At 39.0% G+C, this 22,625-nt stretch overlaps 1 protein-coding gene across 5 annotated transcripts in view; it reads right to left on the bottom strand.

Annotated features, from left to right (window-relative positions):
• STRBP (spermatid perinuclear RNA binding protein) overlaps positions 1 to 22,625 on the bottom strand; it is a 94,311-nt gene that overhangs the window by 14,221 nt on the left and 57,465 nt on the right. For 4 of the 5 annotated variants that reach the window (XR_015243044.1, XR_015243043.1, XM_086683974.1 and 1 more), the window contains 7 exons: positions 22,035 to 22,127; positions 21,414 to 21,613; positions 15,638 to 15,796; positions 12,374 to 12,508; positions 12,034 to 12,174; positions 9,227 to 9,350; positions 3,778 to 3,822 (listed from right to left, as the gene is read on the bottom strand). Coding sequence is in view for 3 of the 5 variants with exons in the window: in XM_086683974.1 (XP_086540100.1) it covers positions 3,778 to 3,822; positions 9,227 to 9,350; positions 12,034 to 12,174; positions 12,374 to 12,508; positions 15,638 to 15,796; positions 21,414 to 21,613; positions 22,035 to 22,127 (897 nt within the window). In the remaining 2 variants the exon portion in view is untranslated. Of the gene's footprint in view, positions 1 to 187; positions 1,160 to 3,777; positions 3,823 to 9,226; positions 9,351 to 12,033; positions 12,175 to 12,373; positions 12,509 to 15,637; positions 15,797 to 21,413; positions 21,614 to 22,034; positions 22,128 to 22,625 lie in introns of those variants that run through there. The other variant, XM_086683972.1, reaches the window with a different exon arrangement.

Below are 22,625 nucleotides of genomic sequence, written 5' to 3' on the forward strand. Positions count from 1 at the left end.
CTGGGACAATCGAAGAGCAAGTTTTTATGGGGACCCTGTTGCTGCTTTAGATTCTGATGTAATTGAAGAGGAAAAGAGACCTTTCAATGAATCCCAGAAAAATCGCTAATCTTCTATCTGCATGAAAAAAGCCAGGGAAGTGAACACAATATCTTACAGAGTGAAGAAGGCCACAAGAACAAGAGAGGGTGATTGATCGATTAATTTATTCTCTTTTAAAACTTGGAAATTAGGAAACTAAAATAATCACATTCCTCCTTCCCCATCTCTGGGTAGTGCCATCATCTGAATAAGCAATGCTCGGATAACAGAATGTACCTTTATCATGGGGAGGCCCTTGGACAGCAGTACAAAGGGCTTACAAAGTGAGCAGACTGGCTCAAGCTAACAATTGCCTTTGCTTTGTTTTAGCAGTTTCCTTACAAATGAATGGGTTTCGAGGGCTAAGTTATTATTAGTTTTCAATTCCTTGTAATTTGATACCAAAACATATCAAAAATAATAAGCTAAAACAATATTCAAACCCATATTTTATTGGCTTTAATTACACACTTCAGTATTTACAAAGTTAAAGTTTAAATGAAAAGTCTCTATTGTACTGTATTAAAAAAAATAACTACAGCCCAAATTCAAGTGCCCTGGGGCAAATACATATCAATCAGAGCTAAGAATCAGTGACTGCGTCAGGAACCAGGCAGTACTCTGTGTTACAACAAAGCAGTTTATTTGTGATCAGTGTTTGAGACTCTATACATCCTTCACAAATTTAATTTCACATAATCTGATACTCCTCTTAAAACTTAAACTTTGAACTGCTAGACTTATTTCCCTAGAACAGAAGGGCTGGTATAAGTTATTTTCCGGAAATGAGGTACCGTTTCACAGAACTAGTTTCTTTTTTGTTTTCAAGTTTTAGAGAACTAAATTTGCATTTGTTAAAATCAAAAAGTAGGAAAGATGTTCTTTACAAATAATTTTGATCAAGTATGTGTTCAAAGAAAGCAGGATAAAAAGGCTTTTTTCTCTAACATTCTGTATTGTACTGTATTTGTTGTTCAATAGGAATTAGCTTCTGTCATTTGCTAAAAGAATGAGTAGTGGGGAACAGGATATGTTGGGAATTTCATAACGGGTAACAGAACCATTCTCTTGGGTAAACCTACAGAGAAAAGAAACGGAGAGGACTCCAAATAAGTTTAATAATCCAATAAAAATTTCAGGTTAAAAAATATCTTACAGTAATTATCGTTAACCTTTTCCAGATTAGTCAGTCAACATGAACCATCTGGGAGGAGACCCACAAACCTCTCAACAGATCTCCTGTTTTGAAATTGCTCCTAATATTGTGATTGTTAGTTATTTTCCACTCAAAATTAAGAGGGCTATATCCTAGGAAGAATGATATTCAGAAGGCAATTTCATTTGAGTGAGCAGCCATGAGTTCCAAAGATCAAAAGCAGTGCTACTGATTAATATTCCAGAGGGACTCCAGAAATCCAGAATCGTTTTCAATTTGGCACATCACATATTACAGGAGAAACAGGGATGGCTGTCAGTCAAGACCCAAAGCACAGCTTTCCGTGCAGGCCTCCGCTCCCCAGAGAGACCGCTCCACCTGGAGTCACGACCAGGTACTTACTTTCTTAATGGCTACTGCCGATATTGGCGTGGCAAATCTGGAAAGATTAACTACTTTCTTAATTTTGTAATGAACGAGTTCTTGTGGCCTCACAAACTTCTGCATACTCAAGCATGATTTGAAATCTGCTATTTCTAGTCTAATATTTAACCTATGGTGAAATCACAAAGCAGCAACAGCAGGTATTCAAGAGCACCAGATGATCAGAGGGAAATTACCCCACATGCAACAGCTTTACAAAGGCCAAAAGACATATTTACCTTACAGCCAAAATAAAGCATTGTTTTAGTAGGTTGGCATCACAGTAACATTTAAAAACCAAATCTTTTATGTGAAAAATGGGGGCATCAAATTTCACCAGCTTTGGAAGTCAGTTATATGGCACATGGAAGAGAGGAGCCTTCTGAAGTGGGGCTCAGAGGCCACAGGGTGAAAGTATAATGTTAGAGGAAAGGGAGGAACAAGAGAGAAAAATTAAAGACTGAGGAAAAACAGGAATGCAGCTTAAAGCCTAGACAAACCAGTGTTTCAAGGAGAAAAATTAAGCTCTAGCAAACCTGTACTGAAGAACGTGAGACTTCACTTTGTCTAAAAGAAAGACACAGACTTAACAACCCGCCCCAGCAGGCGGGTGCTCTGCCGCTCACGCAAGCCATAGCACGATGGAGCAGTGAGTCAAGATGCATTTGGATAAACTGCCCAGACCTAATTCACAGGAGGGATGAGGTGGCCAGGATACCCACAAGGTGGCTGAATGGGAAAAGCAAATGGCCAAAACCACAAGGAACTAGAGAATTTGAATTTAGAAGCAATTCTGGGTGAAAACATTTTCTTGAATAAGTTCTCACTTCCCAATCACCCCACATCAGGGACGTGGGGAATCTGGGGAAGCCCTGACCATACTGGAGTGTTCCAGAGGAAACATTCCGGTAGAGGAGGAAACCCCAGACTGGGCACTTTGCTGTAGAGAAAACTCACCCCAAACATTTGACACTTGCAGCTTCTCCACATCTTTCCAGGATAGAAATAGTCTATCTTAAAGGGGAAAGTCGTAAAACTGTTCATTTTCTACTTATTTTTTACAGTTAGGACATCAGATGAAGCTTCAATTTAGCAGTGTCGTAAGGACCCATAATTTTCATCTGAACAAAGATGGAAAAGCTGACGCATGAAGAGAGAAAGCATAATGAAAGGTCCTGAGACTCGTGTGGAGGGCTGATGCCACAAGCAGTGGGACAGTCCACGTCCTTCCCTGCTGTGCGCGTGCACATCCAGCCTGAGGTCGCACCAACATGTGCTCACGCGTGCACGCACACACGCTCGCGCCACGCTCTCTCACGCGCACGCACACCCGTGCTCTCTTCTTCTCGCGGTGGCAGACATCCTGCAGATGGCGGACCCACAACGTGTAGCGCCTCAGGGAAAAGGTCTAAGAGGGCATATCACTGACTCCAAACCTACTGCCTCCATTGCCACATAAACCTCATTCAAAAGTTATCCAAAGGGCCACTGAGTTTCATTTCTGCATTTACTTTTATTTTACTTTCTTATTTTTGGAGGGAGAGGAGACAATCCTATGATTCTGTAACACGTACCACAGACTGTCTGCAGTCAGCACTTCAGTAACGCTGCTGGTGAGAGCCCACTGCCACGCTGGGGCTCATTTACGCCACCTCTAAAGCAAAGTTTGCGGAAAAGGACGATGGCCACAAATTTGAAGTGAACATTTCCTAACCCTAACTCAAGTCACCCACACGGTTTCAAGCCAGAAACTTCAATGCAGCCATGTAACCAGCGAGCAGTCAAGCCAGAAACCGGGTTTGGCCCTTCAGTAGCCTTTGAATGGAGTATAAGTTGGCTGTAAGAAGAACTACTTAAAATATTTAATTTCCATATGGTCAGAAACAGGCAATTAGAACAGGCAGTCCTTCAATCAGGCAAAGCGGAGAGAAGAGCAACTCCAACCAAACCAAGAACCACAAGGTTGTGGCATTTTCAAAGGGAATTTAAGTTGGGTCACTAGAATGAATACGTCTGAGATCCTCCAATTCATTGAAAGAAACCCTGGATACAAACTGTGCTCTAGATTGCTGTGACAGCACTGCTAAGAGGAGAAATCAGAAACATGGCATACATACCATAGGCAGGGGCAGCGGTGCTGTAACCATACGGTGCTCCGTAGCCTGGTACAAAGAGAAGAAAGCAGATCAGTCCAGAGCAAAGGGCACTCGACCGGTCCTGGCCCAGTTCACAAGGACTGCCTGGCCCGGCATCTTGGGCCCTGAGGACTTCTAGATGCTGGATGAACGAGAGCCATTCCCACAGTGGCCGCACCCTCCGTTCCTGCTTACCGTGAAAGATTTCTCGCACGACCTACAAGGTTCTCCTAACCCACCAGAATAGTCTTTCTCCTTGCACTTACCACGCTGTGTTACAATTATCGACTCCGTGTCTGTGTCCCCCACTAGGGTGACAGACACCAAGTCTGACACCTTTGCATCACCACAACTTGGCAGAAGGTCTGTCACATAATAACCACTCCCGACATATACTTTGTTGAACAAAGAACGCGGAGAATCACTCAAATTACTAATTTCTTTAAAGCTGGAAAACAGAACTTTCCAGGTTTCTTCAGAAGGCAGTGCCACAACAGGCTAAAGCCTCAACTGGTGCTAAAAATGGGCATGTGGATCAGGTTGTGAGCTTGGGGACAAGGTCCATGTCTCCTGATAATCTGAATTCCTGGCCCCAGCACAGAGGCTCTCAGTAAATGTTGGCAAAACTAACATTAGCATCTGGTGCCTATGGAAAAGGCTCACACTGTCAATAAAAACCAGTCTAAAGAACAGAGAAGTTTCTGAATCAATTTGTTCTGGCTCTAGATTCTTTTGTGTCCTTAAACATTTCATTTCTGAGTTGTCTTTCCATATCTGCAAAATGAGAAATCTTCCAAGCTTCTTTATAGTGTAGTAGGGATTAGAAATACTGTGTTAACAGAAGCCCCCATCTTTAACCTTTCAATAAAACAACTTTAAAAAATATAAACACTGGGGCACCTGGGTGGCTCAGTCGGTTGAGCGTCCAACTTCGGCTCAGGTCATGATCTCCCAGCTCGTGAGTTCAAGCCCCACATCAGGCTCTGTGCTGACAGCTCAGAGCCTGGAGCCTGCTTCGGATTCTGTGTCTCCCTCTCTCTCTGCCTCTCCCCGCTTGCACTCTCTCAAAAATAAATAAATATTTTTTAAAATATATCCATAAATACTAAATTGCTTGGGTAAATCTTTAGGGAAACTGGGTTCTAAAATAGAATGAGGTGCAGAGGCAGGGGCACGCCTGGGCAGCTCAGTTGGTTAAGCATCTGACTCTTGATTTCAGCTCAGGTCATGATCACACAGTTCATAGGATCAAGCCCCACGTTAGCTCCATGCTGACAGCAGGAAGCCTGCTTGGGATTCTTTCTCTCCTACCTCTCTGCCCCTCTCCCATTTGCACTCTCTCTCAAAATAAATATTTTTCTTAAAAAATTTTTTAAACAAAATAAAACAGAACAAAGGGTGCCCGGGTGGTTCAGTCAGTTGAGCATCCAACTCTTGGTTTGGGCTCAGGTCACGATCCCAGGGTCACGGGATCGAGCCTCACATCATGCTCCTCACTGAGCATGGAACCTATTTAGGATTCTCTCTCTCTCTACCCCTCCCCAGCTCACCTTGTCTTTCCCTAAAATAATAAAATACAACAGAATAAAACCTACATGAGCCCTTCACACTATACCTAAAAAAAAAAAAAAAAAAAAAAAAAAAAAAAATGTTTGTTTTAACATTACAACCCCTTTTCCTATAATCATTTCTGCTGCTTGCAAGGATTTTTTTCCCTCCTTCTCTAGCTGCCCAACTACAACTCATCCTTTAGATCAGGACCAAATGTCACCTCTTCTGTAAAGTCTCCTGGGTTTGCTGTTCACTCCTTCTCCCCCCCCCCCCCCCAGGTTATAACTTGTATCACATTGCACAGTGTTTACTCAAGTGTCTATTCCTACCTCATATGACCTCAAGCATTCACTGGGGCAGATGTTAGTCAATCTTCGAATGCACAGTTCCAAATCTCTTGATTAAAACAAAACACTCAAATGTATGCTGAATGAGTAAACTGCTTTTAGGGACTAACTCAAACATTTCCAGAGAGATGAAAATTTTCACTTTTTAGTCTATACTTAAGTCACATAAAACTGGGGATAGTACAACGAAGTCTTAGTCTTTAGTGCTCCCCAAATCCTGTCTTTCAAGAGGATGCAATGCAGCTGAAAGCAACACTAGGAAATATGAAATAGGAACAGTATCAGAGGCCAAAAGAGAAATTAATACTTTAAAAAGAAGTTCGTCCATCATGTCTATTCCAGGAAAAGGTAGCTGGCTGGACGGCCAAGGCTACAGTTTCAAGGGTTTTACCAAAGCCTCCTCAAGGAGAGATAAAACCACAACTACTAAGCTGGCCACTGATCGGGCTGTGGGATTCGAACCTCGACTCCGCTTTTTCACTAGCAAGGTGACTTTGTGCCTGTTATTTAACCTCTCTGAGCCTCACAGTCTTCTACAGTAATTGAGTTGGCAGGGGAATGTAATTAAATAATGTATGTAAAAATACTTACTACAGTCCCTGTTGCACAGAAGACACTCCGCAGATGGCATATAACCTATTCATAATCTAATTGACCTAATCTGAATCTTCTCTAGGCTATAAAAGAACTTCATTTTTAAAAGCTTCAGGAGACAGGCCTTTTCAAAGAGGCCAATGCGATGACATAAGAGAAAAGTTACTATAAAGCCAACACGCCTGGCAACAAGCAGACACACATGATGCCTTCCACGATGACCACCACTAGATGATGGGTGTTTCCCACTCGGGCGGGGGCTAGGCATCGAAGACCAAGCAACCGCAGACGCTACCGGATGGACAAAGCCCCCACTGAACACGTAAGCACAGGCAAGAAAGTTCATCTCAATAACTCGCCTGTCATCATTTAATAAAAGCGGCTTCCTTTAAATAATGATGGAATAAAGCAAAACAGTACTAAGTATCAGTAGAAACAGTGAGATGCACAGAAGAGTGTCTTAGTTTGGGACATATAAACAGAATCAAACCACAAGGAACCTTGTCCTCCTCCATCTCCCTCCCTGCCTCATCCCTCAGCAGTCTCCTTCTATGTCAAAGTCACCCACCCAGTTTCTTCTCGCTGAAAATGCCAGGAGAAATCCTTGAGACCTCCCTCTTTTTTCATTCTCCACATTAAATCCATTAATTAGGCTTCTGCAGGAGGGTCTTCAACCTGGTCACTCCTTGCCGTGCACCCGCTGGAGATACCCGCACTGTCTCTGCCCTGGGCTATGAGTTTACCAAAACCTTCTAACTTGTCTTTTCATATCCACTTCTATCCCTACAATCTATTCTTCACACTATAGATGGTGATCTTTATAAAAGTCTGATCTGGTCACCTCTCTCCTTAGAACCCTTCATGACTTCCCACTGCACTTAGCATTCTAAGGCCAAAATCCAAACCACAGCCTCCAGGACTGGGATTGCACATCTGGCTTTAGCTCGAATCACTCCCGTCCCTGTCAAGTCTCCCCCCACCCCCCCACCCAAAACACACAATGCTCTCCACGCTACAGACGTCTTGGCCTTCCTCCATCCTTCTCACCAGCCAAGTTCCCTGGTCCAGCAGCACAGGGTCTCTGCATATGCTGCTCCCTCTGTGTGCAACACTCTTCCACCCCAGTCTTCCCTGAGTTAACTCCTCCTCATTCTCCAAAGCTCAGGTCAAGTGTCACTTCTTTGTGGAAGCCTTTAGGCCCCAAAGCCTAGACCCAGTTTCTCTGTTATGTTCCCTCACATTACATACCCTTCTCCTTCATTACAACCTTCACAGTTTATAATCGTGATTATTTCATCAGCATGTCTTACCCGATCATAAGCCATGACAGTAAAATCCCAAAGCAGGCACATGATATTTGAATGAGTGAATATATTCTTTGTATGACACATCTTTGCGCTACGCTCCCACTGGAATCAACTCCTACAAGTCTTAATTCCAAAACCACATCATCCATAGAACTTCCCAAATAGCCCATTCTCTTTCTTAAACAAACAAACAAACAAACAAAAATGGGGCACCTGGGTGGCTCAGTTAGTTAAGCTTCTGACTTCAGGTCATCATCTCACGGTTTGTGGGTCTGAGCCCTCCTGCATCAGGCTCTCTGATGTCAGTGCAGAGCCCACTGCAGATCCTCTGTCCCCCCTGCCCCTCCTACCCCCTCACAAATAAACATTAAAAAAATAATAAAAAAACAAAAGAAAACAACACACACACACACACACACACACAATGTAAGTGAACTTCTTAAGAATGTTACATAAAATACACTGATGGGGTAAGATTCAATCCTTATGACAATTTCATCCTGACCAACAACTACAAGCAGTTTACTTGTCAAAAGTTCCATACATGCAAATAAATAAACTTAAAAAAAAGCGGGGGTGGGGGCGCCTGGGTGGCTTAGTTGGTTAAGCATCTGAGACTCTCAGTTTCAGCTCAGGTTATGATCCCAGTTTCATGAGTGCAAGCCCCATGCTGGGCTCTGTGTGGACACTGCAGAGCTTGCTCACTCGCTCTCTCTGCCCCTCCCCAGCTCACGCCGTCTCTGTCTCTCTCAAATTAAAAAAACGTAGAGGAAAAAAGCTCCATATGTTCAATATTGCAGACAACTTATCTTTAATGAGACAGCTCTGTATCCACTGCTGAAATGACGTGAGTATTAGAACAGAAGGCAAAAAGAGGGCATCTCTTCCCATCTCCCTCAAGCCAGGTGGTGAAAGAGAAAGAATATAAACTCTGCAACTGCAAACACCTACGTTCAAATCTCTGCTCTGATGTCTGCTACATGTCTCAGCCTGAGCTAGCTGCCTTCTCCCATTAAACTTTAGTTCCCTCATCTAGAAAATGGAAATAATTTCTACTTGAGGAAACACTGTGAAGATTAAAAAGCAATTAAGTGAAATCATTTATGCAAAAGTCTCTGACGTAGAGTAAGCTCTGGATTAAGTAAGTTCCCCCTTTTTTTTTTCCTGTTTGTACTTCTGTAGCCTTTATTGAATCCCAAACACTGAGTTAAAGAAATGCTACTAACAGCAGGCTTCACCCCAGTGAGGGAGTCTCTTACCAGCAGCTTCCCTCTCCTGTCACACCCAACCACCTTCTGGGCCCCTGCTGAATGCACCCTGCTCAACATCCACACCCCTCAATCCGTGGAGCAGCTGTTAGTTTCCTCACTGTCAAAATACATCCCCTCAACCAGGTACAATATCCTTCCTCTGTCACCTCCCTCCAGGAAGCCTCTAGTCACTCAGCAGATGCCAGGGGAAAACCTATGACATTCCATAGATTCTCTTTTTTTGAATTTCCATGCACACCGTCTTACACTCCTGCTATGTTTCCAGAGACCGTGTATAATTAACCCCAGAAAATAAAGGAGAGGCTGTTCTTCAAAGTCTGACCCGGAAGAGGAAGCAGGCCTCCTACAGGTTGTACTATACCTGGAGCTATGTAGCCAGGAGCAGCTGTAGCCCCAACAAAAGCTCCCCTCGTTAGAGTTCCTCTTCCTCTGCCCCGAACAGCTTGGACCGCTGCAGACACAGCCGTATTCACAACACCCTTTGCCTGTTAAAAATAACACATTTTCATTACCAAGAAAAATAAGAACTAACATCTCATCGTCTCTGTAATGCACAACCTCTATGAGAAACTTGAGCCTGTAGATGAGTCAATGAGTCATCTATGACCTTGAACCTTAATTTATCGTCTATAAAATAAAAATGACACCTACCTTACAGAGCCGTTCTGGAGAATATGTTGGCTCATAAAAATATGCAAATAATTTCTTCTTTTCACTTGAGGATTACCCAGAAAGAGTTCACTTTCTATACACAAATTTCAGCAGTCAAATTATATTTAAAGTCATTTTAGGCCTGACTAAAGGAATATGGGCACTTGATACCTAGGTTCGAAATCCACTGAATTCTCCACCTACAGACGAAAAAATTCTGCAACAACCAACCACCAAGAATCAACTGTGAACCTGAGTGGAGTTTAAAACACACACACACACACACACACACACACACACACACACACACACACACACACAGAACTATGACAGGAAGGCCAAAAATGAGAACTCCAGGAAGGTCACATGATTTCTTTGAGGCTGTTTCTGCCGCTGTATGTGTATGTGTGTATGTACCAATCATTAAATAAATACCACCTCTAAAGTCCCCTCTTGCTCTAAAATGCCATGAGACTCCAGTAAAGTCACATAATCGCTACATCTACCAGAGTCTCCCCACTAACTGTACAGTGAGGATAAGGATACCCACACTTTGTTTTCTTTACTTCAGAGTAGAAAGAGCAACTGAGAAAATAGAAAACTCTGAAGAGTAGGATAAGGACTAACAGAACACAAGTCTGCTAAAACATCCCTTTCTAAAACTGAAATTTTAAGAAAATCAAGAACATCTAGTTTTCAATTAAACATTACACTTATTTTTTTTTTAACATAAAGACACAACAAAAACTCAAACTAGAAACTACAAGAATTCCCTGCTATAACCCAGGTGCAGGGAAGGAGGTGCAGAGAGAGCCTCAAAGCTCACTGTGCAATGAATAAAGTCAACAAGATCTCAAACAGCTTAAACATCAGAGCATACACACATTTCTCGCACACTGAAAAATCATCATCTTTCATTCCTCCTGGGAGCACCTGTACCACTAGAATAACTGGGGAGAAGACAGTTTCAAGGTCGAATGTATCATGCACAGGGACAGCCATTTTTTCTATTTGGCTGACAAAAAATGTAGCCCACACATCCAAAATAGACTGCTTCTTGGCTGTCAAGCACATTGAACACATGAGTTTTATAGCTTCTAGTATGGAAAATTTCTAAAAACGGGTGAACTTCATGAAGACATCTTTTGTGTTTTTTTTTTGTTTTTTTTTTTTTTAAACAGTTTAATCCAAGTAGTCAGGAAGTAACAATCTGGTGGCAGCAGAGTGACCCCACACAAATAGAGCTCATGTCTACTAGAACTAAACTTAACTACCTAATAACTATCTGCACTAGCTTTTTAAACGCTAAAATGATCCAATACAAGATGTAACTCATGGTAAAAACATACCAAAACAAACAAGGTAACAATTATCTTTCTACTAATTTAGCAAACATCCTGGAAGGTTTTAGGAAAATAAATTCCACTTATTCTCTCTCCATGTGTGTACCAGTGCAATTTAAACACTTTATTTGTATTTTGTATCTCAGTAAAAGTTAGTTTTCCTTGTTTACAGTTTGAATCCTAGAATTTAGACAATGTTTATTATGATGAGTAAAAGACAAGACAAATTTCTACAATGTCTATCATACGCAACAGAATGCCCACCGTAGAACCCAATTTAAAAAGATCTTACCATTAGTTAGCTCCGCTACTAAATGCAGCGTCTTCATTTCTTTGGGCCTTGTTTCCTCATCTACAAACCGGGATCAATTCTACCCTCCTCGAGAAGACTCGGCATATGTAAAAGAAACTAAACCAACTAAAACAGAATCTTAAATAATCTAAGCTACCTCCTATTAGTCTAAACATTTTCAAGTGACTTGTTTCTACCACATTACTGAACCAGCACTTTCCACCAGGGAGAACTTTCTACCAGGGAGAGAACATGTCTCATATTCACTAGTGTATCTCTTTTGCCCTCACAATCATGTACATAGCATATGTCTAGAAAATATTTTTGATGCATAAATAACAGAAGAACCTGTTATCCAAAAGCATGTAATTAGGAGGCCATCTTTTCTAAAGACGTTGCTATAATCCTGGGTCTTCAGCAGCACTGACATTCCCATTGTCAGGAATGAACAGAAGCAATACAGGGTCAAGTTTTACTGTGTCGCCCCCAAAGGAAAACACAAAATAAATAATGCAAAAGGACAAAACTGGAAAGGAAATGGAAGTGTGTCTGCAGACTCTGATGAAAGTAAGCCCCTGTACTCTCGGCGGCTCCCCTAAACAAATACAACATCTCTTTAAAGTCCAGATCCTTCAATGCTCTACTTCATCCAGAGTGACCGAAAGCCCCCAAGTAATACTGATAGCCTCTTTTTAATATGTAATTTGCCTACAAAGACCACAGAACACGGATTATTATAGTATTCACGATCTAACTCAAGGAAAAGGTTGTCAAATGCAAGAAAAAGAAACAACTTCAGAGAAAGTGGCACAAAGACAAAGGAAACTTAATTCTGGTAATATTTTTCAAAAGTATTGCAAAGGTTTAATGCTTAACTCATACCTGAGGGATAATCTTCTTTTTCTTATTATTTGCTGCATTGGGTCCAGAAAACAGCTTTTCCAGGGCAGCTAAAGCTGCACTTGCCTTTGCCACTTTCTTATTTGGACCTGCACCTCTGAATTTCTGTCCATCTACTTCTACCTAAAATCAAGAACAACACTCTGCAATTATCCCATATAATTCCTCTATATAGTTTTCATTTAAATGTATCACAACACGGGAAAAACCAAAAGTCACATAGTGCCAAAAGAATTAACTCAGTCTAAAACTTTTTTACATATGAGCTCAGGATATGCTATGTCTTTGAGGAGAAAAGGTTGGCTTGAATCTAGGTACACACCTCCATTACAAAGCGTTTGTCATGGCTTCCACCAGTCTCCGAGATGAGTTCATACTTAAGACCTCTTCTTTTTTCATTGAGCTCCATTACAGGATTTTTGCCACTTGCTGTGAGGATAGGGCCCTGAGTTCTTACCTAAAAGGAGGTTCAATCAAGTAAGATTTTAGAGTATTAAATTTCTCATTAATACAATTATACTAGGTTTCTGCTGAAAAGACGCTCAAAAATTATACTGTAAAGCATTTAGGAGCTAGAATGTGTGATCACTTCAATATACAAATGACAAAATATCTTTAAAGGTATGGAAACTCTACAGCAGTAAGCACGGCAATCAGTCATCAAGCCAATCTGCCTCTAGAGTAGGGCTGTCTCAACTGATCAGTATTCAAGAGCAACATGGCCTTGCCATTACGTGGCACTCTAGGGTCTGCTCTGTGGTGTTCATGATCTAAGAATAATACTTTAAATGACTAACAAAGTGGACAGAACAGTTGAGATTCACATGACATCTGAGTGTTCACTGTTTTTCATCTTTAGGGTTAGGAAGAAATAATTTTCAATTTGGGAGATGGGAACAAAATGTTCCTACACATCTCTCAGTTCTCTCCAAAGAGATTTAAGGGCACCTAAGGTAAAAACAGTAGGCTACAATCTATGGATTCTGAAATTTAAAAAAAGAATAAAAGCAGTCATTCTCTGCCCAAAGGAGCTAGAGTATAGTGGGACAGACATAATCACTTTAAAACAGTGTATATTATAGAACAGATGTGTGCTATGGAAACACAGCAGAAGGAATCACCTTCTATGGCAATCAGGATAGTTTTCCTGGAAGTGACATGAGAATTTGACCTTAAAGAGGTAAGTACCGGACCATGATAAGGTAGAAACAAAGGAGAAGGGCATTCTAGACAGAAGAAACAGCCACGGAAAGGCCCAAGAGAAGCAAAGAACATCTGTTTGGGAAACAGCAAGAAGCGCAGTGTGGCTGTATAAGGGAGTGAGGACAGGAAGGCAGGACCCGATCAGAAACGCCCTCAAAGGAGCCAATTCATACAGGACTTTGCATGCCATGCAAATGAGCTTTGACTTTATCATGAACTATCGGGAGTCACGGAGAGATTTAATCTAGAAAAGTCAGGACTAGATTTGTGTTGTAGAAAAAAATCACGCCAGGAGTGGCAGAAAGAATCCATTCGAGGAAGGATTAAGACTGCAATAAGGAGAAGAAGTACTTCATGTAAGAGTGTGAAGGCTCAAATGAAGAGGCAGGACAGCACCAAAAATAAAACAAATGACAAAATACTGCAACTATAATCTTGAGAAAGGAAAGACCCAAAGATTGAGCACTTTTTGAGGTTAGAGATCATGCCTCTAATTCTACCATAGTAATTGCTCAAGAAATGCTGAAGAGATGAATGCCCAAAACAATTATTAGGTTACAAATTCAAAGAACAGCAAGATTCTCTTAACACACTACTCTGTGCTGATTTTGGTAAGTGGTTAATGCTGTAGAAAAAGTCAAACACTGGACAACTTTTCAAGCCTAGTTTAATAAACATGCCTGGGTCGAATGCAATAAAAAAAAAAAAATCACTTTTTGAAGAGTTTTTTGTAATCTATCTTTTTAAAATTTCAAAGCAAATGTCCAGTCTCCATCTTTAAAAGGTAATGAGTAATTTTTGAAACTAGGTCTATGGGAATTACTCTCTGCTTTCCAAATCTGAAATCACTTTTATAAAAAATGAGTCAAGACATACAAATATTTGCATTGTAATATTTTAATTTTAAATGAAGAACTTAAATGAAGAATAAGGGCTTTCTTTCCCCCCACGCCCATGCCATGACTACATTATATAGAAACAAAGCATGAATGTGTTCACTACCAAAACTGCCACACATGGATGTGGCTATCAGTGCAGCCCACACTGTTCGCCCTCTCCTTCATTCCCCTCAACTTAATAGTCTGAGTCTCATAATTAATGAGTACTTTCTTTCCTAAGTCTTTATAACACTGCCACTAAAACATCTTGCCCTGCCTGTGACCATCACCTGTGAATGAATGGGCCTCTCAAAAGCCAGGCGCCACAGTCTCTCCACAATATCCCATGACAAGTCGGGCCTCAGCCTCTCTCTGCTCCCCCACCCCCCACCAGCCCACCTGATGCCTCTCAAACACCTACTTTCACAACCCCAGGCCATTATAACCTCCTGTTCCTTTGGCCCCAATGCCTTCTTTCTACCTCTTCTCCACATAGCAACATCTTCCTCATCACCTAAAACCTCGCTCACATTTTACTCCCTTTGATTTTATAGTTGTGTAAGTTTCCTAATCACTTCCTCTTTTGAGATTTCACATTATTATATTCATTTTGCCATTACGGTACTTATCATATTACATTATAATTAGTTATGAACATGCCTTTGATGCTTCTAGCCTGAGAACATCTTGAGGCTCTGGACATAATTTCTGCAGCATCTGGCAGTAAACAGGTACTACAAGGGGTTTACAGAGTAAAAAACTACATAGTGCACTAAGTCTCAGATAAATACTCATGCCCACAAATGAAAACATTTTTTTTACTTAATGTAACCTCTTGCTGTTACTTTGAAGCCAATTTTGCTCATGCAGAATGCAATAAACAAGGGCCCCATGAATTCCCAAAAATGCTGGGTATACCCAGTACTTGGATTTTTGTCCCATTCTATTATCTGTGGCAATACGCTCATAGGTCAGGACATACTCAGAGTCTGAGGAACATACTAGATCAGGCTATGCCTCCCTCAGGGCTAGACTGACTTGATGATGACCCACGGCCTCCCACAGCTCAGCACAAACTTCAAATAATCCTACATTTCCTCTGCCAGATCTTCTGGTTTTTCACTCTTCAGTTATTATTGATAGTGCTGATAACATTATAACTGTGAAATACTGGAAGGAACTTCCGTGGCCAGCAAAAAGAAAATGCTAGTTACATGAGGGTACATTTATGTATTGTGCATTATGCAGTTATCGTTACAGATATTTTGAGAGTGAAAAAAAAACCAAGACGTAAAACTGCATGGAAATACAATTGCCATCACAAAAATACTCCCAGAAAAAGGCTGGATGGAAATAAACCAAAATATTAATAATAACAATGGCTGCCTCTGGACTATATACATTTGTATATGCTTTTTTCTTATTCACACTTTTCCACATCTCTCAAATTTTCTATAATCTACATACACTACTTTTTTTCTTAGGAAAAAAATATATAAATATACCTCTAAGGTACTGGAGGTTTCAGTTGTAGAATTTCCAGTATTATTGCTTGAGTTTGAAGACACTGTTTCATTTTTGCCTTCATTGTCTGACTTTTCATCGGAACTCATACATTCAATATCTGCATCAAAGCCCGTTGGGTATCCCATTGCTTGTAATACCTGTACAAATTACATTAAGATTCAGTTTTATTCAAACATCAGAGACCACTGAGAACAGATAAAATACTGAGAACAAATTTCAAATCCACAACATTTGAATCTATGGAACACCTTTCAGGAAGAGCAAGATGGTCTAAATCTACAAATCCTTGGTTAAACAAAATTTACCTGCTAGAATTTCACCACAGAGAATGGGAAAAACATCCTCAGAGTAATTAGGTTTAAATAAAGGATGACAGAAATGCAAACCTGAGGCTGCTTCTGGTTCATTTAGTTTGGAGGCAAGAGGTAGAGAAACAGTATGGCCAAATTCAACCAAGAAGGTGAGGGGAAAAGTAAAACAGCATAATGTAAGAAGTACAATGGATAGAAAAGACCTGGCAGTCTAATCCTGTATTTCTCCTCTGGTCCTCAATTTTCCAATCTGCAAAACAGGAAGACTGATTAGCTGACCTCTAAATTCTATGACTCAATCCATTAGGAGGAATTAGCACAGAAAGGGAATCAAGAAGTCTTCAGGTTGGAACCAATTTACCTGTTCATTTTTTCTGAACCTTTCTACTATTGTCCTCTTTGCTTTCAACTTAAACCATAATCAACACTTGAAAGGATTCAGATTCAAAGACTTATTCTCTATACTAAGTGAACCAGGAACAGTTTTAGGTTTGTATTTCCACCCCTGTCTCTCAAGGCCTAGTTACTTTATGACTTCTCCCAATATCCATTCTTCTATTACCATTCAATGCCCGGCATTTCGTATCTTTTTTAAAGATAAAGTTTTCTGAACAGTGTGTGTGTGTGTGAGCACGCATGTGTGTGTGAGCATACACACATTCAAGCATGGCTTTTAACATCTTCTTCCAGGTGATACTGCTTTTTAGATGTTTACAAGACAATATGTTCACTAGCATCTTTATAACCCTCTTTCAAGCAGTTGTGTTGCACTGTCAATTACTAATTTAAAGGTTTATATCAAAATATATGGAGATAGGTTCCTAAGGATTTCTGTATCTATTTCAGCTTTTGACTATTGTTTTAAGTTGCCGGAGCAACTTAATGTTGTATTTCTTTATGATCCCTATCCATACCTATACCTAAGAGGTGTGTCAAAAAATGGTTATTATAGCCTGACAAGTGAGAGGCCAGGCAGCCCAAACTTTATAAACAATAGCATCTTCTATAACAGATTCTGCCAACATAAAATAGTACAACTATAAAAAATGGACATAAGTAGAACTCTGTACCATGAAAACTTGAAACTGATTCACCCAATTCGTATGAAGAACTTGGCATTGTGTTGAACATTTCAAATCATAAATACTTTGTAATCACAGGGAGAAAGCCAAGAACCCCTTTTCAATATCTTATGTTCTAGAAGTTCTCAGGTAGTACTACACATCAAGAATGTTAACATCTTATTCTTGTCACTATTTTATAAAGAAAACGTCTTCTCTATTATCTAAGTCCTGTAATACCCTCTCCTGAAATATCTCATCCTAAGAGAATAGTTATCTGTCTGGAATGAACACTAGCTAATACAAGCTACAAGTCGAAAGTCAAGACTCACAAATAAACCTGATTGGTCTATTCCAATAAAAACTAAAGACATGCAGCTTTTCTTAACGTAGATAATTAAAATAGTCTAATGTGAATTATTTAACACCATTTCTCTCTGTGCTTTTCTCACATACCATATTCATTTATTTACTTGTTATTGTAGCAACATATTTCACTATACTATAAATAGTTTATACAACTGATGGATAAGCTCAAGGGATACAGTGTACTTGTAATATAGCCCAACTAACAAAAAAATGTCAAATTAGATCATTTTTCTATGAACACATGAGGGTATTAACTAGTATATGCTACAAGAGTTTTAAAAGGAAAAAAGTAATGAGCTCTCAGACATCTAAAACAAAAATTTGCTTAGAATCAACATTAAAGTCAGAAAAACTAGTATACCAAAAAAAAGTTAAGTTTCAAGTGTCTAGCAAACAAATCAAACCTAATAAACACATCAACTGGGCTGAAAAATCACAAGACAATTCCTGGACATAGGTGACTGGGAAATCCAGTGTAACCATGCCTTTTTTCCCCTGGAAGGGGAGCTGAGGCCGAGACAGATGATCCCCTCAAAGACTATACAAAAGTAAAATGGAAACATACTCTACCCTATGGCTCTCCACTCAAAAGAAAGTCTTATCCGTGACTTCAGATAGTGAAGAAATGATGGCTCCAAGAACCTCTCCAAAGAGCCTTCGCTCCTCTAGCAGACCTTTTCCCCACAATGACTAAGATTCTTTTCATGGAATATGGCTGATTATGTCTCTCAAGGTGTTCTTTGTGAGGAACTAGCAGAAAAAGGGCCAGAAGAGTAAAGAAAATACTGGCAACTGATTTCCATCACTTCAGGGTGCCTGCGGCTGAGCAGCCAGGCTCCTGTGGCAAGATGGTTTTTTTTTTTTCTTATTTTGTTTTGATTTCATTCTCTGATATGATTTGTCTTAACAGGTACAGATCCCTACACCAAGCTACTGAGTAAGGAATGTAAGAATTTTTATCTACTGGGACCTACTTTCATAAACACGTGTTAGATATAAAACATAAAACACTCTGAAACTCTTGCTTTTTAAATTTTTTTCTTACTGTTTATGTTTGAGAGAGAGCACAAGTGGGGGAGGGGCAGAGAGAGAGGGAGACACAAAGTCCAAAGCAGGCTCCAGGCTCTGAGCTGTCAGCACAGAGCCTGACACAGGGCTCAAACCCACAGATTGCGAGATCATGACCTGAGCTGAAGTCGGACACTTAACCGCCTGAGACACCCAGGCGCCCCAAACACTCTCAAACTCTTATAAACAGAATCTGAGGGGTGCCTGGCTGGCTCAGATGGTTAAGCATCTGACTTCAGCTCAGGTCGTGATCTTGTGGTGTGGATTCAAGCCCCACATTGGGCTCTGTGCTGACAGCGTGGAGCCCACTTTGGATGCTCTGCCCCCCTCCCCACTGCTCAGGCACATGCACTCTCAAAACTAAACATTTAAAAAAAATTTTTTTAAATAATAAACAAAACCTGAAACTTACCATATATAGATGGCAATTTGGCAATATATACCTGACATATAATAGGAAGCCCAATACATATTTACTGAATGGATCATTCAAATGTGCCCTCTTCTTGATGCAGAAATTCCATTTCTAGAACACATGTTTACTTGTTTCTTTTTTTTTTTTTTTTTTAATGCAAGCTTTACACCCAACATAGGGCTTAAACTCACAACCCTAAGATCAAGAGTCGCGTGCTCTACAAAAAGAGCCAGGTGGGCACCCTAGAATATATATCTTAAGGGATAATTAGACTAATTCAAAAAGATATAAAGCAATCAACTAGAAGCATCTAAATCTAAAAGGATTATACATTACAGTACACTGATAATAAAAAAATATTAGGCCATCACTAAAAAGGAGAGTAATCTTTGTGATAACTATAAAAAACTCATATTTTTTGGATGAACAAAAAAGTACTTATTTTAAATATATATTTTATATACACATTATGTAGGTCCTACCATTCCTTATCTAAAACCCTTGGGACCAGATTATTTTGAGAATTCATAGTTTTTCGGAGTTTAGAAAGCTAATACAAAATATTTACTATATATTTTCCAAATCCCCAGTAAGTTCAGATGCTACCCCACGTTTGTGCAAAGAAACATAAAATATTCACATTAAATGAAATAGTAAAGACTAAAGTACTCCTGCATCAATTCAGGTCAGGTTTTCCCATCAAATGAGTTTGTATCAAATGTAGAGAAATATTTTTCATTTTCAGTGCTTCCTGGATTTTAGAATTGCAGTTTAAAAAAAAAGGCTTGGAAAAATACATACCAAAATGTTAAAAGTAATTATGAGAACAAACAGCTCTAAATCCTGTCATATTACAAAATCAGCCACTGCTCTTACTCCCCCATATTTTACTGAATTGCAACTTGCTATGAGGCCACTAGCTTACATTAAAGGCGATTATAACAAACAACCCACAAACTGTCACTGCATCATAGATAACTTTAAAGGATATCACTGCTATCCTTTTAATGAAAACCTACTCAAGGAGAATGCCCACTTGATCTCTATACTAAATCAACTGTAACCCTCATACTCAACTGTCTGTTCTTATGTCACAGACAGTGACATTTCACAAGCTTTTGAGTCAGATGTTAGAGATCTTAGATCTAAATTTGTGACTCATTCTCAGCATACATTATAGCTAAGTTATTAAACTGTATTTTTAGCTTTCTTCCTGGATTTTTTTCCCTCATTTCTCATTAATTCTTTTTCTGCCTCATTTTAAACTCTTACTGTTTTATCATACTTAAAGTACCCTTTTGTAAACAAGACATAACATAAATAATCTATTGTTTTATATTTTTACAGCTTATTATTTTTCTGCATTGTGCTTATTACTACCTGACATATAATTTATTCATTGGTATATTTGTTGTCTGTCTCCAATTCTTTCCACACTAGAATGCAGGCTCCAGGAGGCCAAGGGCTTTGTTTTATTCACTGATACATCCTTGGTATCTGGAATAATGTTCACATCTACATTAATAATACTTGCAAAGCGGAATGATCATGAAAACAGACCAATTCTATCGTATGCCATACTGTTACATAACAGAACTTTTCTTAAGTGAAAACCAATCTTTGGTCTACATGATCTTTGACATTTTCACATTAATCTACGAGACAGCAAACGCACTCATGGAAAAATTCCAGTATTTAGAAACTTTCTACAAACCTACATGCATGATTGCTTGGTTCAATCCTGAACCTATTCCCTATGGAAATACTCTGGAATACAGAAAAGGCACCATATGCACAAATATAATAATTAAATTTATTTATGACAGGAAAAATCTGCAAACAAGAAAATATTCAATACTAGGAAGATGTTTAAACAAATAATAGTGCATCCAAATGTTATATCATAAAGCCATTAAAAATTATTTGTGAGGATTTTAATAACATGAGAAAACACTGACAATACAGTAAATGAAAAAAAAAATCAGTGGATAAAATTACATACACACTGTAAGCTCAAGTTAAAACAAAAAAAACAAGGGTGCCTGGGTGGCTTGGTCGGTCAAGCATCCCGACTTCAGCTCAGGTCATGATTTCACGGTTCGTGGGTTCGAGCCCTGCATCGGGCTCTGTGCTGACAGCTCAGAGCCTAGAGCCTGTTTCAGATTCTATATCTCCCTCTCTCTCTCTGACCCTCCCCTGCTTGCACTCTGTGTCTTTCTCTATCAAAAAAAATTAAAAAAAAAAAAGCAAACAAAAAGATTGGAAGTAAATAAAACCAACATACTATATATAAATATTAGTGATCTGCCCATTTTTTATGTCTTTACTTTTTTCTGCATTTTCCAAACTCCATATAATCAACACATATTAATTTTATAACCAAAAAAGAAATGTTTTGTAATCCAGAGGTAACAAAAGTCTCTATGTCACTGTCATTAAAATCTTTAAAAATACTGTTATTTTAGGAAAATAAGCACCTTATTTATGACATATAATAAAAAAGCCCTGCTAAATAAAAGCAATACTGTACCTTCACTGCTACATGAAGTTTTGCTGTTTTCTTGGATGGCCCTGAGGCTTCATACGTTGTACCATCCACATCTACAGACATTGTGAAGACTGGGGCATGGACAGGGCCAGACTGAGATAAGAGCTTATATTGAAGCCCAGGCCTGATCTGATTTAGCCTCATTAGTGCATTCATAAGGTCTATTGCTTTACTATCCAGAACTGTTAAAAAAAAAAAAAAAAAAAAAAAAAAGAGATCAAAAATTAAACCATTTTGCTTTAACCTATGCATTTGTAGGTTCCCAGTGATCACTATAAATTCACCAGGTTTTAAAAAGCAAGAACTTGAAGACACATATACAAATTAATTTCACTTCATAAGTAATTCTAAAGCCACTTAAATTATGCTAATATCATTATACAAGTGATATGAATTACTACATCTATACATCAATTTTAGTTTGTCAATACTAATATATCTTAAGCAATGAAACTTGAAAACAAAAGAAAGTTCTTCAATCATCAATTTTTGTTAAGATATGCTCTTAAAATTCAAATTCAAATCAAATTCTTCACTTTGAAATTTTTTTTTCTTGTCTGACACTACAAATCTTTTCTAGTTCACATCTGTAAGAATACACACTTTTCCTTAAGTTTCGTTTCATCTTCTTATTGGGATCTTTATCATCCCCTAATCCATCTTCAAATGGCCTCTTCAGAGCTGAAGACCCAGCACCTAAGAAAATTATAACAAATTCATTATCAGTCAAAACAATGAGGTCAGGAAGGAAAACCTTAGGAATCACAAGGACCGCAGTACTTTCACTGATCAATTAAACTGCCATAGATATAAGCTTATAATAGCAAAAAATTGCTAATGAATCTTTAGGAAACAATACTATCCTTTTATATATTTATTTTCTCATTTACTCATATGAATTGGCATTCATTCATACAATATTTTTGCATTTTTCACACCTGTATATGCAGGAAGAGAAAAAAGTCTACAAAGATATATATCAAAATGTTAAAGGTAGTTATCTCTGGTGGTAGGGTTTATTTTTATTTGTGTCTTTTCAAATATATCTGTAATTTAACATGTATTACTTATAGAAAATTTTTAAGCCCACATATTAAAATCTTATGCTTTGGAAAATCTAATCATTTCTCACACTAAAACAGCCTTCCGCCTATTCAAATCCTACTCAAGATTTTATTATCAAAACAATATGGT

Source organism: Puma concolor, chromosome D4, assembly GCF_028749965.1.
Source record: "Puma concolor isolate L17-30 chromosome D4, mPumCon1.1.hap2, whole genome shotgun sequence".
In the NCBI taxonomy this organism is placed as follows: Eukaryota; Metazoa; Chordata; class Mammalia; order Carnivora; family Felidae; genus Puma; species Puma concolor.